This window comes from Chiloscyllium punctatum, chromosome 4, assembly GCF_047496795.1.
Source record: "Chiloscyllium punctatum isolate Juve2018m chromosome 4, sChiPun1.3, whole genome shotgun sequence".
Classification (NCBI taxonomy): Eukaryota; Metazoa; Chordata; class Chondrichthyes; order Orectolobiformes; family Hemiscylliidae; genus Chiloscyllium; species Chiloscyllium punctatum.
The window spans coordinates 105,135,820-105,152,058 of NC_092742.1; the positions used below are offsets into that span (position 1 = coordinate 105,135,820).

At 50.6% G+C, this 16,239-nt stretch overlaps 1 protein-coding gene across 4 annotated transcripts in view; it reads right to left on the reverse strand.

Annotated features, from left to right (window-relative positions):
* The window catches only part of paplna (papilin a, proteoglycan-like sulfated glycoprotein), a 130,726-nt gene that overhangs the window by 63,310 nt on the left and 51,177 nt on the right, over positions 1 to 16,239 (reverse strand). For 3 of the 4 annotated variants that reach the window (XM_072569474.1, XM_072569473.1, XM_072569471.1), the window contains exons 7-13: positions 16,148 to 16,228; positions 7,814 to 7,986; positions 6,759 to 6,885; positions 5,542 to 5,668; positions 4,204 to 4,269; positions 1,261 to 1,468; positions 544 to 720 (exon numbers count right to left, since the gene is read on the reverse strand). In XM_072569474.1, coding sequence (XP_072425575.1) covers positions 544 to 720; positions 1,261 to 1,468; positions 4,204 to 4,269; positions 5,542 to 5,668; positions 6,759 to 6,885; positions 7,814 to 7,986; positions 16,148 to 16,228 — 959 coding nt within the window. The remainder of the gene's footprint in view (positions 1 to 543; positions 721 to 1,260; positions 1,469 to 4,203; positions 4,270 to 5,541; positions 5,669 to 6,758; positions 6,886 to 7,813; positions 7,987 to 16,147; positions 16,229 to 16,239) is intronic. The other variant, XM_072569472.1, reaches the window with a different exon arrangement.

A 16,239-nucleotide genomic window follows, 5' to 3' on the forward strand; every position in this document is an offset into this window, starting at 1 on the left:
ATATATACGATAAATAATTTGTTTCGCTTCAAAGTCAACTGTAAATCACGACCTAAGTAAGGTTTGCCCAGGTTAAAGGTCGAGACAATCTAGCAAAAACATGCATTCAGCCCAAGGTCGAACTGGATTCATTGATGTTATGTATCTCCAGAGAGAAAAAAAAATTGAAGGCGATCCAACCGAATTTTCAAACAGAACAGCGGAGGATATCGCCACCTACTGGGGAGACAGTCACTGAGTGACTGAGAAAAGAAAACAACCGCTGAGTTAACCCAGAGAGTGGGGAGAATATAAACTCATCTTGTCAAGTGTATCGTCACTGAATCACTGGAGGCTATTCAGTCCTTCATGTCTGCTTTGATTCTATCCCCTAGTGCCAATTGCCTGCCTTTTCCCCATATCCCTCCATACCATTTCTATCCAAATACTCATCTCATGCACCTTACGAATTCCTCAATGGATTTAAAGGGATAGTGGACAAATAGGTTGGGGGGAGGAAAGAGGGTGTAAAGGAAGGAAGAGGGATAGGAAGCTGGCACTTACTGCGCTCCACGCCCCGATGTACCAGGAGAAGTTGTCTGTGCAGGAATTGAGCAGACAAACACGGACTGCGGGCGGCTTGGTCTGAGCTAAACAGACAAAATCTGGAAGCTGGCCTCCCGACTCCAGCACACAGGAGACTGACCTCGTCTGGACACCCTCACCACACGATACCGAACACTGCAACACGCCACACAATAACTAATCAACACCAGCAACCAAACTGGAGGCAGGCTGCTCAGAACATTACTCCTTTATTCTTACGTATAGACCAAGGGGGACAGAGACAGAGACAGACAGAGAGAGAGAGAGAAGATGGAAAGAAACAGAGACGGAGAGATAGAGGCAGAAACAGAGAGAGATAGAGACAGAGAGAGAGATAGAGAGACAGAGGGAGACACAGAGACAGAGAGAAAGAGAGAGAAGACGGAGAGAAACAGAGACAAACAGAGAGAGAGAGAGAGACACAGAGAGATAGAGGCAAAAACAGAGAGAGAGAGATAGAGACAGACAGAGACAGAGAGAGACAGAGAAAGAGACAGAGACAGCGAGAGAGAGAGAGAGAGAGAGAGAGAGAGAGAGAGAGAGAGGGCCTGTCTGAGCGTATGTGTGTGTATATGTCTATGTGGGTGTGAACAGTTGGTGTTAGATTTACATACACATGAGCACAGGCAGTTGGGAAACTGGGTGAGTGAACCGATGCCAGTTGCTGAGCCTTACCTCAGTCCAGTCAGTGGTCCGCCAGCTGGCACACTGTAGCTGGTTGCAGGCCTGGTGTGTGAGGGGCTTCACTGTCACTGCAGCACACTCGGAGTCATCCCGAACCACCTCCACTTGACCTGGCTCCGACAAGGTGCAGTACACAGACCTGGTCTGCTGTCCTCTCCCACACGTCACCGAACACATACTCCACTCTGTCGTCTTCCAGCTGCTCATCAATCCACAAGCAACGTCAACAAAGGGCACCATCTGGAAGCCGTGCCCCGCACAATGTCCTCCAGTGAATACCCCTTGCCACCCAGTCACCACCACCCCCCATTCAATGGGAGAACCCGGTGTCAACAGGATTACAGGCGGACACTGAGGACCGCCTGTAGTCTGATGGTATCATACACCAAATAGAAGGTGACAACACTCACACATACTCGGGCTGTCCATCAACATACTGTGACACTGCCTCTTTCAGAAAGGGCAAGGGGTAACAAGAGAGCAATCTCACTCATAAGTGTCCACAGTCAGGATGGGGAGAGACATACACACAGCTGAGGGGTTGTGGGAAAACCATAGTGAAGATATTTCCATGGGGGGGGGGGATGCTTAGAAAGGTTGTTTCCATGGGGTGGGGTGGGGTAGAGAGAATAGATGTTTCCATGGGGTGGGGGTGGGGTAGAGAGAGGAGATGTTTCCATGGGGTGGGGGTGGGGTAGAGAGAGGAGACGTTTCCATGGGGTGGGGGTGGGGTAGAGAGAGGAGATGTTTCCATGGGGTGGGGGTGGGGAATCACAGAAATGTTGCCACTGGGGGGCGGTGGGTTGGAGAAGATGTTTCCATGGGGGCAAATGTATAGAAGACAGTTTCCATGGCGGTAGACGTAGAAAAGATGTTTCCAAGGGATGGGGAGATCAAACGTAGAGATGTTTCTAGGAGAATCTGAATCCAAGGGCTTTCAAAGCAAGACAGGAAGTCACCAACAAATCCAAGTGGGAAGTCACCCAGACTGGGGCCCTAGACAGTAATGCTTTATAAAGGGGGGGCGTAGATTAGGACAGGAGTGAAAAAGGAATGTGAAATGGTTTCAGGTAGGGTCAGGGTGACTAGGCTTGTCCAGTGGAAACAGCAAATAGACTCTTGCCATGTGGCACGTTCAATAAGCGTCTAGATTAAATTCGGTTGTATTTCTGTTAAAAATTCAATGACAATGATGATGATCTACACAAGATTGTTCCCACAGACCAGTCCTGTGCTCCAGTAAATACAGCATGGGCAGCTGGCATTGTTACTGAATCCATGCTCTGGCCTGTCAACTCAGCATTGTTCTACAGGGCTCCCAAGCTAGACTGGGTCATCACAGAGCCCTGACACAAACAACACTAAACCCCCCAGCTCCGCAGAACACCCAGTGTTGCTGTAGTGATTGTCATGAGGTCAGCCACGTGAACCTCATGGAGTAGGAGGTCCCTGATTGGGGCTGGTAATCTGGTCCAATCAGGGAGCCCCAGATGGGGCTGGTAATCTGGTCCAATCAGGGAGCCCCAACTGGGGCTGGTAATCTGGTTCAATCAGGGAGCCCCAGATGAGAGATAAGAACATGGGTGTCAGAAGCTCCATTCACTTGGAGAGCTGGCTCTGAGGGAGCTGGACCAGCGTCAAGTACTAAACACACCGAAATAAAGGGTGACTTGGTGACGGGATACTGGCCGGGTGCAGTTTGTTCAGTTACAATTCCCCATCAAATCAGCAGAAACTGGTAAATGTAACAGTGATGTTTAGAAGAAAATTGGTGTTGGTATTTGTGATTGGGAGACAGTCAGTCAGAGTTTAAGGTCATCTGTACAGGACTTTTCTCTCTATGTCTCTCTCTCTCTCTCTCTCTCTCTCTCTCACACATTATACACACACACACACCTGCATGTGCGCACGCACTGACAGAGACACTGCACGTGCACATAAACACACACAGTTAAAGATATCTGTACGTGCACACACTAATGCAGACACCTGGACACACAAACAGAAACACCTACACACACACACAGACACGCACACACACAGTGACAACAATCTCTGCAGACACTCTGAGACAGCTGCACATCTGCACATACACAGACACGCAAAGAGAGATAGCTGTGCGTGTACACACACACACTAACAGAAACACTTGCACGCACACACACACCTATACACACACTGGTAGGGACACCTGTGCACAAATGCATATACTTACACACACACCCCGACACACCTACACACACCCACACACATACACACCCCGACACCCCCAGACACTAACACAAGCAGACACACACACACAGAGACCTCTCATGAAAGTGCTGATGCTGAGTCAGCCTGAGCTCGAGTTTCAATGGTATTGTGAATTCACAGTAAGAGCACTGCTGGAACACAGCAATGAGGACAGTTGGTATTGGATGTTACAGGAGGGTGTGGTAGTATTTGGACAGGTGAATCACAAAGAGAAAAAGAAGTGGAGTTCTCTTTCACTAAAATAAAAGCAAAATTTGCTCAGTCACAGAATGAATTACTTTGCTAGTTGGAAGGTTTAAATATGCTTCAACAGACCACAAGCAAAGTATAGGCTGGATAGAAATAGCTGACTGACAAGACAAAGAAAGAGATTGTAACTCACCTTGGAGCTGACTTGGAATCACAAGGTAGAAAACAAGAGGCAGAAACAATACCCCACCCTGCAGTGCAAGGAGCTCTGATCACCTCTAATGCAGGACTGCGGCTCACCAGAGATAGCATAAGCTCCAGCACTGACCACTCCATCACACTCCTCCCCCCAAGGAGCCCTGCACCAAGCAAGCTGCGACTTTATTAGAAAGCACACCACACCACTTTCCATTAACTCCATGAAGCATTCTGAGCACGCTCAAATTGCATCAGCTAGCCAGTGCGCACATCCCACAGAGCTGTCATGGTTACCTGGAAACTCTCGGCGTCAGGCACTGGCTTGAGGTCCAGACACTTGGTTTGGGTATGAATGAAAGCCTTTGCACATGGAATAAATGTTTGCTTTTAAAATGTTTTGGTAAGAAACAACTCAGTTCCAAAGTATGGCTCACAGAAAGGTGTTCCCTTGATTAATTACTACTCGGCAAAGGGGCTGGAACAAGCCATTTCAGCTCCTCGAGACTGCCCCATCAGTTAATGAAGCAAAAACCCCAACAATCTATCTTTATGCCACCCTTCACCCCCCTTACTCTTATTCCTCACCCACACTCTGCCCCTGTAGCAACACCCAGCTCAATCGCACCATCACCCATCTCCACGTCCCCCACTGCTAGTAAACTATCAGACAGAAATATCCAACATCAATTCTGAGTGTGCAATATCACCCTCACAGTCACTTGGTGAGGGGGAAGTGCATCATTTCCCTCAAAGCCACTGAGGTGGGGGGGGGAGAGAGAGTCTTTAACCAAGGCCACTTGTGGGGGGAAAGTGGGTCATGGGTTATGACCCCTGCAGTCATCAGCTGGGATTTTACCCCCAGAATCCCAGACTGGGTTATTATCCCTGAATTAGATTAGATTCTCTACAGTGTGGAAACAGGTCCTTTGGGCCAAACAGTCCACACCGACCCTCTGAAGAGTAACCCACCCAGACCCATTTCCCTCTGACTAATGCACCTAACACAATGGGGCAGTTTAGCATGGCCAATTCACCTGACCTGCACACCTTTGGACTGTGGGAGGAAATTGGAGCACCCGGAGGAAACCCACGCAGACACTGGGAGAACGTGCAAACTCCACACAGACAGTCACCCGAGGCTGGAATTGAACCCGGGTCTCTGGTGCTGTGAGGCAGCAGTGCTAACCACTGAGACACCGTGCTACCTTCAGCTTTATTGGTGAAAAGTTATACAAGTCACCACTAACAGTGCTATCTTAGGGACAGAGATAGCTGGGTACAGCTTCTTCAGTTGCAACATTAGTTACAGGGTAACAACGTCACGAACACTCAGCGCTATCTTAGGTAGAGGGTGCCTAGGTACAATCCTTAGTAACAGGATATAGAGAAATGAAATAAAAAGTTAAATTCCAGCTATACACAGTACAACCACATGTCAGAAAAAACAAGAAGCAAAGTTAAGAAGGCAAACATCACAGTGTCGCTTCAAGGACCTGGCTGTTATTATCCCTGGGATCCCAGGCCAGGATATTATCCCTGGAATCCTGTCCGGGTTAATAGCTGCCGGTTCATGCCTTGCAACTGTATGTTCAGTTGTTGCACAGGGTTGAGTGAAGAATGGTGCTCACTCACTGTTTGGTCCGTGGACAGCTCTGGGAGTTGCAGGTTTTGTTGGATCTGGGCCGGACCTGGTCCCTGCACAGATAATCCGGGTAGGCCTCGTTGTCAATGGTGCAGAACACCAGCCGGGTCTGGTAGCCTGTCGGGACACAGAGAGGGCACACGATCGCAGGAACAGTGGTCAATAGGCAGGAGCTCTCACACTGTACCGCAGGGAGACCCCGCAAAATATCCCTTTATCTCAATCACTCCCACTGCCTTCAACACACTAAATGAGGTGGGCCAACATTTTTTTAAAAAGATGCGCAAACCATCTGCACAATTTTGCATTCACTCCTGTACTATCTTTGTCCTGTTGGCAGCAGAAACCGAGAAACTGTATTTGTATAAACGTCATTCTCACGCCCCCAAAGGCAAATTACCTCAACTTCAAGGAAAGGGGAGGATAAAGAAAAATGGGTGGTGTGGGATCACTCATGTCAACACAATAAATCTCCCACTCTAATTAAAAGCTCACCCACAGTAAACAAGCAATAGATGCCAGGGAATTCCTCAGTGTCTCCTGGTGGCCTCTGAGCTTTGCTGATCACAATACCTGACTGCTCCCCAAGATTGGGGGTGGGTGGTCAGATAGCTGGTGGATCCAGGGGTCCGCAGACAGCGCTGCCTTTAGGTAGCGCCTGCCACCCATCGCCGGAGACTCCCAAAGCCCCATACAGGCAGTGGGGTGGCCTCCTCTGAAGTGGTCATCACTTGCTGTAAGATCAGAAACGTGTACAGCCAGCTCCCACAAAGGCAACAGTGATAACAAATCTTGAGGCACAAAACCAAGGTAATAAATATTGGTCATGGTGCCAACAAAATGGCATGATGGGATCTCCAGGTCAGGTCGAGGGTTAGAGCTCCCCCCAACCCAGCCCAGCCTCCAGAATGTGACCATGGTTATAACACCCCGTCCTGTCTGTGACCAAGAGCCATCTATCTTTCCCAGTCAGTCTACAGTCCGCAAGTGCAACCTCAAGAACCCTTGTGGAGCAGTGGCTGTGCCCCTAGCTCTGAGCCAGAAGGTCTGGGTTCAAGCCCCAACTTCTCCAGAGGAGTGTCATAATATCCCTGAGCAGAAAATCTCGTCGTGTGGCTGCTGCTTCATGCTCAGAATAAAGTGTTCCGTTAAATGAAGAATGCGGAAAACTAAAAAGGTGGAATTCCAAGGGCTGAGAGGCACTCACCTCCTCCACATTCCTTGCTGCACAGACTCCATGAGCCAACACTCCAGAAGTAACCTTCAGGCTGCTTGTGGTATCGTGATAGATAATATTCATATTCTATCCCTTGATTAGGCTCCTGGCTAATAATCTGCAAAGTACACACAGCATTTCATGTCACTATTCCAGGCCACACCTTCCCTTGGGAAACACCAAGCATTGACATTCAACGGTATTACCATCACTCAATCCCCCACTGTCAACATCCTTGGGGGTTGCCATTGACCAGAGGCTCATAAGGAATCACCACATGAACACAGTGGCTACAAGAGGAGGTCTGAGACTGGGGAGAGTAACTCATCACCTGACACCCCAAAGTCTATCCCTCTTCGACAAGGTACAAGTCAGGAGTGTGATGGAATACTCCCCACTTGCCTGAATGGGTGCAGCTCCAACAACACTCAAGAAGCTTGATACTATCCGGGACAAAACAACCCACTTGGTTGGCACCACATCTACAAACATTCACTCTCTCCACCACCAGCACTCAGCAGCAGCAGTGTGTACTATTTAAAAGATCCACTGCAGAAATTCACCAACACCTCCCAAACCCACAACCACTTCCATCCAGAAGGACAAGGGCAGGAGGTACTTGGGAATACCACCACCTGCAAGTTCCCCTCCAAGTCACTCACCACCCTGACTTGGGGTGTGTGTCATTCGGGGTCTGGGTGTGTGTGTGGGTGTGTGTCAGAGAGAGACATCTCTCCCTCTCTGATCCACACACTCACACACACACACCCGAGTGACATCTGTCTCTCTCTGACACACACACGAGTGACATCTCTCTCTCTCTGACACACACACACACATACACACACACACACACCCACACCCTGAATTACATCTCTCTTCAGCTGTGACACACACACACACACACACATACACACACACACACCCACACCCCGAGTGACATCTCTCTCTCTGACACACACACACCGAGTGACATCTGTCTCTCTCTGACACACACACACACACACGCGCACAGAAAGTGTGATATGACTTGAGTTTGCACTAACCTCCAGTATCAAGGGTTCTGATGTGGGTCCTCGGCCATGGATGACCTCTGAGGCCAGGTCCCCCTCTGTTCCCCTCTCATAGTGGATGACCGTGTTGGCGATGTACAGGGCCCGGCTGTAGTCGATCGTCCAATGACCATTCAGGTAGTATTCGCCTCTCACATTCTTGATTGCTGCAAAATGTCAGCACAAATGAAGACCACATTAAAAACCGGTGATGGCAACAAGCAAAGCAGTGAACTCGTGCTGACTGGGATGAGATGAGAAATGGGCACAGTTTGGAAATGACTCTCGATCTGAAAAGTTCAAGTGTAAACTGGACCCTGGCAGAGACAGGCACAAGAGGAATCCTGAGCTCTGATCCCAAATGTAACCTCACTCCTCAAACATGGAAAGGTGTTGGGCTGAATCTTGCTTTTGTCTCTGCCAAGCCCAATGTGTTTTCCCGCTTATCTGACCAAACTCGCTGTGTCATTGTTTAACCAGCAGGTCTCACCATATTCCTCTCGCTAGCTCCCAAGGCACAGCTCCCTTGTGCCCAATGCCCACTAGATCCATATCCCATCATTATCTACTGGAGCAACACACACACATACAATCAGAGAAATGCAGAATTAAACAGGAATTTTTATTTACTGACAGCCAAAAGGGAACACACACAAAGTCAATGGAGGCTTTCCACAAAGCCAAGCAGATTTAGTAATCATTGCCATGCTATGGAGCAGTCCATCATTGGCAGCTGCCTGCAGGTCCCATTGGCTGGACCTAGGGGGCAGTCAGGAGCTGGAAACCTTGCAGTACCAGACACAACTGAGCTTAAGGGGAGCATCCTCTGCTTTCAAAGTCCTCCTCCCCCTCCACTGCTCCCAAGCACCTTGTTCACTTTCCAATAGTGCAAAAGGCACAGGGAAGAGCACAGGGCACAGCACAGGGCACAGAGAACAGGGCACACAGCATAGAGTGCAGGGCAAAGTGCATAGAATGCAGGGCACAGAGAACAGGGCACAGAGCATAGAGTGCAGGGCATAGAGCACAGCACAGGGAACAGGGCACAGGGCATAGTGTGCAGAGCACAGAGCACATCACAGAGAACAGGGCACAGAGCATAGTGTGCAGAGCACAGAGCACATCACAGAGAACAGGGCACAGGGCACAGCACAGAGAATAGGGCACAGAGCACAGCACAGAGAACAGGGCACAGAGCATAGTGTGCAGGGCACAGAGCATAGCACAGAGAACAGGGCACAGGGCATAGTGTGCAGGGCACAGAGCACATCACAGAGAACAGGGCACAGAGCATAGAGCACAGCACAGCAAACAGGGCACAGAACACAGCACAGAGAACAGGGGACAGAGCATAGAGTGCAGGGAAAAGTGCATAGAGTGCAGGGCACAGAGAACAGGGCACAGAGCACAGGGGACAGAGCATAGAATGCAGGGCACAGAGCACAGCACAGAGAACAGGGCACAGAGAACAGGGGACAGAGCATAGAGTGCAGGGAAAAGTGCATAGAGTGCAGGGCAGAGAACAGGGCACAGAGCATAGAGTGCAGGGCACAGAGCACAGCACAGAGAACAGGGCACAGAGAACAGGGCACAGAGCATAGAGTGCAGGGCAAAGTGCATCGAATGCAGGGCACAGAGAACAGGGCACAGAGCATTGAGTGCAGGGCATAGAACACAGCACAGAGAACAGGGCACAGAGCACAGCACAGAGAACAGGGCACAGAGCACAGCACAGAGAACAGGGCACAGAGCATAGAGTGCAGGGCACAGAGCACAGCACAGAGAACAGGGCACAGAGAACAGGGCACAGAGCATAGAGTGCAGGGCACAGTGCACAGCACAGAGAACAGGGCACAGGGCACAGCACAGAGAACAGGGCACAGAGCATAGAGTGCAGGGCACAGAGCACATCACAGAGAACAGGGCACAGAGAACAGGGCACAGAGAACAGGGCACAGAGCATAGAGTGCAGGGCACACAGCACATCACAGAGAATAGGGAACAGAGCACAGCACAGAGAACAGGGCACAGAGCATAGAGTGCAAGGCATACAGCACAGCACAGAGAACGGGGCACAGAGCAGAGCACAGAGAACAGGGCACAGAGCATAGAGTGCAAAGCATACAGCACAGCAGTCTGGCAGGACACACTGTTCACAGCTTACTAAAGGGTTACCCACCCCACCCTCCTGGATCAGTGTGAGCAGAGGGGTCACATCCTCAGCAGCCCTCACCACGCCTCAGGTCCATGTGTGAGCAGCCTTGTATCCTTGCTCAACATCAGACAGGGGCCTGTACAATGCGATCATCAGTCTTGGGCACAGTGGATAACCCTTGCTCCCCAGTAACCAGCTTTGTAATGATCAGGACCCTCAAACACACCAAGCTCCAGGATTAGGAGTCAGGGCAGCTGCCAGGGAGTAGGATCACAGCTCACGTAGGCATTAATGGAGTGACTATAAGACCACAGGAGTAGATCATTTGACCCTTCAAGTCCCCTCCACCTTTCCTCATGCCCACCTTCCTCCATTTTCCTTGTAACCCTTGATTCCCCACCTGATCAAGAATCTATCTACCTCAGCCTTAAATATACTCAAGGACTCTGTCCCGACAGTTCTCTGTGGCAAGGACCCGAAACCCTCAGAGAAAAGAAATTCCTCCAACCTCAGGATTAAATTGGTGCCTCTTTATTCTGAGACGAGGCCCTCTGGTCCCAGATTCTCTTATCGGGGTAAACATCCTCTCAGCGTCTTAAGAATCTGATATGTTTCAAGAAGCTGACTTTCATTCTTCTGAACTCCAATGAGTAGAGTTGGGAACCTGTTTAACGTTTGCTCATAAGACATTACCTCCACACCAGGAATCGCTGAGTGAACTTTCTCTGAACTGCCTCCAATCAAATGATGCCTTTCCTTAAATTCGGAGATAAAACTGCTCACAGTACTCCAGATGTGGTCTCATCAGTATCTTGTACAGTTGCAGAAAGACTTCCCTACTCTTGTACCCCTTGAACTAAAGGCTTTTTCATTCCATTAGCTTTCTCGATTCCCGGCTGCCTATGTGTGCTAGCTTTCTGTATTTCATGCACAAGACCACCCCAAGTCCCCTTGCATTGCAGCTTTCCTCCACATAAATGATTAGATTAGATTCCCTACAGTGTGGAAACAGGCCCTTCAGCCCAACAAGTCCACACTGACCCTCCGAAGAGCAACCCACCCAGACCCATTTCCCTCTGACTGAAGCACCTAACACTACGGGCAATTCAGCATGGCCAATTCACCTGACCTACAGATCTTTGGACTGTGGGAGGAAACCAGAGGAAACCCACGCAGACACGGGGAGAATGTGCAAACTCCACACAGACAGTCACCCAAGGTTGGAATCGAACCTGGGACCTGATGCTGTGAGGCAGCAGTGCTAACCACTGTGCCACCGTGCCGCCCTACTACTATTAAATATTACTCTGTTCTTTTGTACACCCTTCCAAACGGACAACTTCACATTTTCCCACATCATGCCCCATTTGCTCATTTTTACCCATTTGCCTAACCAACCAGTGTAAACTGTTTGTATCCCTCTCACAACCTGCTTTTCCACCTATCTTTGTGTTGGCTGCAAATATGGCTACACTGCATTCATTTCCTTCCTCCAAGTCATTAATACATATTGGGAACAGTTGTGGTCCCAGCATTGACCTCTGGGAAAGCCCACTGGTTACAGATCGCCAACCTGAAAAAGAATCCCTTATCCCCATTAGCTGTTTCCTGCCCATTAGCCAACTCTCTATCCTTGCCAAAATACCTTATGACAAAACCTTTTGTGAGGGGCCTTGTCGAACGCCTTCTGGAAGTCCTTGTAGCTGGTGACCTGGAGTGACCTCGTACAGACGGTATCAGTCATTGCCCTGATGTATTTGTGGGGCTACGTGGCTGAGAGATCACACACAGATCTCCTGCCACTTCCTGGAAGGAGTGAGTCAGAGACATCAGCTGTCACTTTTCCAGCCACTCGCACAGCATGGTCTCCCACTCCAGGATCTGACACAGTTCATCCCAGTGTCCTGGGAGAATATACAAAGCCCAGTTCAACACTGCACCTTAGCATTCCCCAGAAAATATCATGGGACACGGGAACGGGGTTCCTCCTGCGGGCTGCACAACTCCCAAGGAGCTGTGAGCTGCCTCTGAGCTGGGTGATCCTGGTCCCCCACAGGCAGCTCCTGCTCCCAGACCTGGGTCCTGATCCCAGGCCCTGGTGCATGGGGTCCACCTGCTTTACCTGGTCTCACTCCAGAAGGTGGCCATAGTGACCAAGAGCAGCAGGGTCCGCACGGAAAAGGGTCTCAATTGGGAACAGGAGTGAGAGAGGGATTTCGGATGTGGATAATAGGAAACCGTCTTCGCTGAATATCCACCATCCAGCTCACAGTGTGTGTGTGTGTGTGTGTGAACTCATTTGGTGAAGAGACCTCACTGACTGAGTAACCACCACCAACCCCCTCCACTCCACATCAGTACGTCATAACCCTACCCACACCCCCACAAACACATAATATGTCTCTGACAGGAGTTGGACCCTACACCAGGAGCTGACGTTTAACTCCCAGCACTGGCCTGTTGGACCATCACTGCTGGTAAGTTCCACGTTACCAAGGTGCCGAGCTTCAACTTACAATCACCGATAACCTGAAGCAAACTGCCTTTAACTAAAATCTGACCCCACCACAATCGCACTGGACACATTCAGAGTTTAGGTAGGGGTGTGTGAAGTGATCGGAAATCCAACGTTGCCAACAGAAGCTTATCGGGTCTTGCCCCTCTCACGTCCCAGTGGCCAGCAGACAGGGATTCCCATGCTTTCTCCCACACTGAAGTGACGCTGAGTGAGCTCATCCTTGGCACTGCTCTAGCTGCTTCCCCAGCTCCAATTCACTTGCTCAAGGGCAACACGCAATGGCAGCACACACAGCCACAGTGGATACTATGAGCAGTGGGGTTCACCAAGGTACACCCTCCACCAGCCAACATTCCCACCCCCACCACCAACACCAACACAGGGCCTTCATGCCCCCGCTTATCCCAACAGCCCATCCTTCCTCCCCCGCTCTATTCCCTCTGAAACTGTTCCACATTTCCCCATACACCTTCAGGTTCCCCCCTTCCTCCCCCCACCACTGTCCTTATCCCTTCAATAGGAACAGTACTGGTGCCAGCTCCAGCTGAAGAGCCAACATGCTAATGGGGAGAGCAGGGCGGGGACTAGCAAGGCTGAGCTGGACAGGGCTGGGCAGTACAAGGCTGAGCCAGGAAGGGCTGGACATGGGGAATGCTGAGCTGGGAAGGGCTGGACAAGGGGAATGCTGAGCTGGGAAGGGCTGGGTTGGGCTATTGGGAGTATAGACACAAACTGAGTGAGTAGCCTTGGGAGAGCGAGAACTTGGGTGGCACGGTGGCTCAGTGGTTAGCACTGCTGCCTCACAGTACCAGGGTCCCAGGATCGATTCCAGCCTTGGGGTGACTGACTGTGAGGAGTTTGCACATTCTCCCCGTGTCTGCGTGGGTTTCCTCCCACAGTCCAAAGGTGTGCAGATGAGGTAAATTGCCCATAGGGTTAGGTGCATTAGTCAGAGGGAGGTGGATCTGCGTGGGTTACTCTTCAGAGGGTCAGTGTGGTCTGGTTGGGCCAAAGGGCCTGGGAAATCTAATCTAATAATCGTTTATAATGAGTAGATATATATTGTTCGTAGTGGGACTTTGACATGGTCAAAGGAGAGGTTAGTGACTTGGTTTGAGGTTCTGTTACAGAGAGTTAAGGAGAGAGAGGATTATGGTTTTAAACCCTTTTAATATTCCAATCCTTAATTATGGATATGGAGTAGGCCATTTGGGACTGAGATGAGGAGAAATGTCTCCACTCAGAGAGTGGTGAGCCTGTGGCATTCACTATCACAGAAAACAGTCAAGGCCAAAACAGTCAAGGCCAAAACAGTCAAGGCCAAAGAGTTAGATCTAGTTCTTGGGGCTGAAGGAATCAAAGGGTATGTAGAGAGAGCAGGAACAGAGTACTGGAGTAGCAGGTTGGAAGGGCTGAATGGCTTATTTCTGCTCCTATTTTCTATGTCTCTAAGATTTGCTCAGTGTCCAGGAACAGGGAGGCTGTTTCTCAAAGAGACAATACTGCTTTTATTAATTCACTCACTTATTGCCCATGAGTAATTGTCTTGGGAGTGAGCTGCTTTCTTGAACCACTGCAGTGTATGAGGAAGCCAGTACAGCTGCAGAACACCCCAGTGTGCCTGCTTCTGATACAACATTGATAAAGTACACACACACTGGCTCTATTCCTGCATACTGTCATTTGATCACTGAGTAACAAACAGGAAAACAGGGTTACGATCAGATGATGACAGAATGTGTGTAATGCTCTGTCTGGGCAGCAATTAATCAGGTGATATTGAGAACCCAATCTCTGCAGAAACAGCAATGGATACTAGGATATGGTGCCAATGCAGAGCAGGAAACCCCCAGAGCTGCTCCATTCCAGCTGCTTTATTCCAGACAGCTGTTATAAACTGAGAGAGATGTTTAACAAGCACAGGGACTCACTTCACAACACGGAGCTACGTTCAACTGGTCAGGTGCAACTTGACAAAACATCACTCACCCAGAGAGAGAGAGAGAGAGCGCATGAGAGTGAGAGTAAGAGAGAGACAGACAAAGGTCCCAGTAATCCCCACTCACCCAGAGACAGACCAAGGATGGGATCTGGTCCCAGTAATCCCCACTTACCCAGAGACAGACCAAGGGGGAACTGGTCCCAGTAATCCCCACTCACCCAGGGACAGATCAAGGGGGAACTGGTCCCAGTAATCCCCACTCACCCAGAGACAGACCGAGGGGGAACTGATCCCAGTAATCCCCACTCACCCAGAGACAGACCAAGGGGGAACTGGTCCCAGTAATCCCCACTCACCCAGAGACAGACAAAGGGGCAACTGGTCCCAGTAATCCCCACTCACCCAGAGACAGACCAAGGGGGAACTGATCCCAGTAATCCCCACTCACCCAGAGACAGACCAAGGGGGAACTGGTCCCAGTAATCCCCACTCACCCAGAGACAAAGGGGCAACTGGTCCCAGTAATCCCCACTCACCCAGAGACAGACCAAGGGGCAACTGGTCCCAGTAATCCCCACTCACCCAGAGACAGACCGAGGGGGAACTGATCCCAGTAATCCCCACTCACCCAGAGACAGACCAAGGGGGAACTGGCCCCAGTAATCCCCACTCACCCAGAGACAGACCAAGGGGGAACTGGCCCCAGTAATCCCCACTCACCCAGAGACAGACCAAGGGGGAACTGATCCCAGTAATCCCCACTCACCCAGAGACAGACCGAGGGGGAACTGGTCCCAGTAATCCCCACTCACCCAGAGACAGACCGAGGGGGAACTGATCCCAGTAATCCCCACTCACCCAGAGACAGATCAAGATGGGATCTGGTCCCAGTAATCCCCACTCACCCAGAGACAGACCAAGGATGGGATCTGGTCCCCGTAATCCCCACTCACCCAGAGACTGACCAAGGGGGAACTGGTCCCAGTAATCCCCACTCAGCCAGAGACAGACCGAGGGGGAACTGGTCCCAGTAATCCCCACTCACCCAGAGACTGACCAAGGGGGAACTGGTCCCAGTAATCCCCACTGACCCAGAGACAGACCAAGGGGGAACTGGTCCCAGTAATCCCCACTGACCCAGAGACAGACCAAGGGGGAACTGGTCCCAGTAATCCCCACTCACCCAGAGACTGACCAATGGAGAACTGGCCCCAGTAATCCCCACTCACCCAGAGACAGGCCAAGGAGGAACTGGTCCCAGTAATCCCCACTCACCCAGAGACTGACCAAGGGGGAACTGGTCCCAGTAATCCTCACTCACCCAGAGAGAGACCAAGGGGGAACTGGTCCCAGTAATCCCCACTCACCCAGAGAGAGACCAAAGGGGAACTGGTCCCAGTAATCCTCACTCACCCAGAGACAGACCAAGGATGGGATCTGGTCCCAGTAATCCCCACTCACCCAGAGACAGACCAAGGGGGAACTGGTCCCAGTAATCCCCACTCACCCAGAGACAGACCAAGGTGGAACTGGTCCCAGTAATCCCCACTCACCCAGAGACAGACCAAGGGGGAACTGGTCCCAGTAATCCCCACTCACCCAGAGACAGACCAAGGGGGAACTGGTCCCAGTAATCCCCACTCACCCAGAGACAGACCAAGGGGGAACTGGACATTTTAAAACACAAACGAAGGAAGACAGCAAGGTATTTACCAAGGAAGTTCCTTGTGGGCACTGCTTCTTGGATATGAATACTTGTAGCCCCAATGGGAATGACGTGGATCTGGTTGTAACCTGTAAACAAG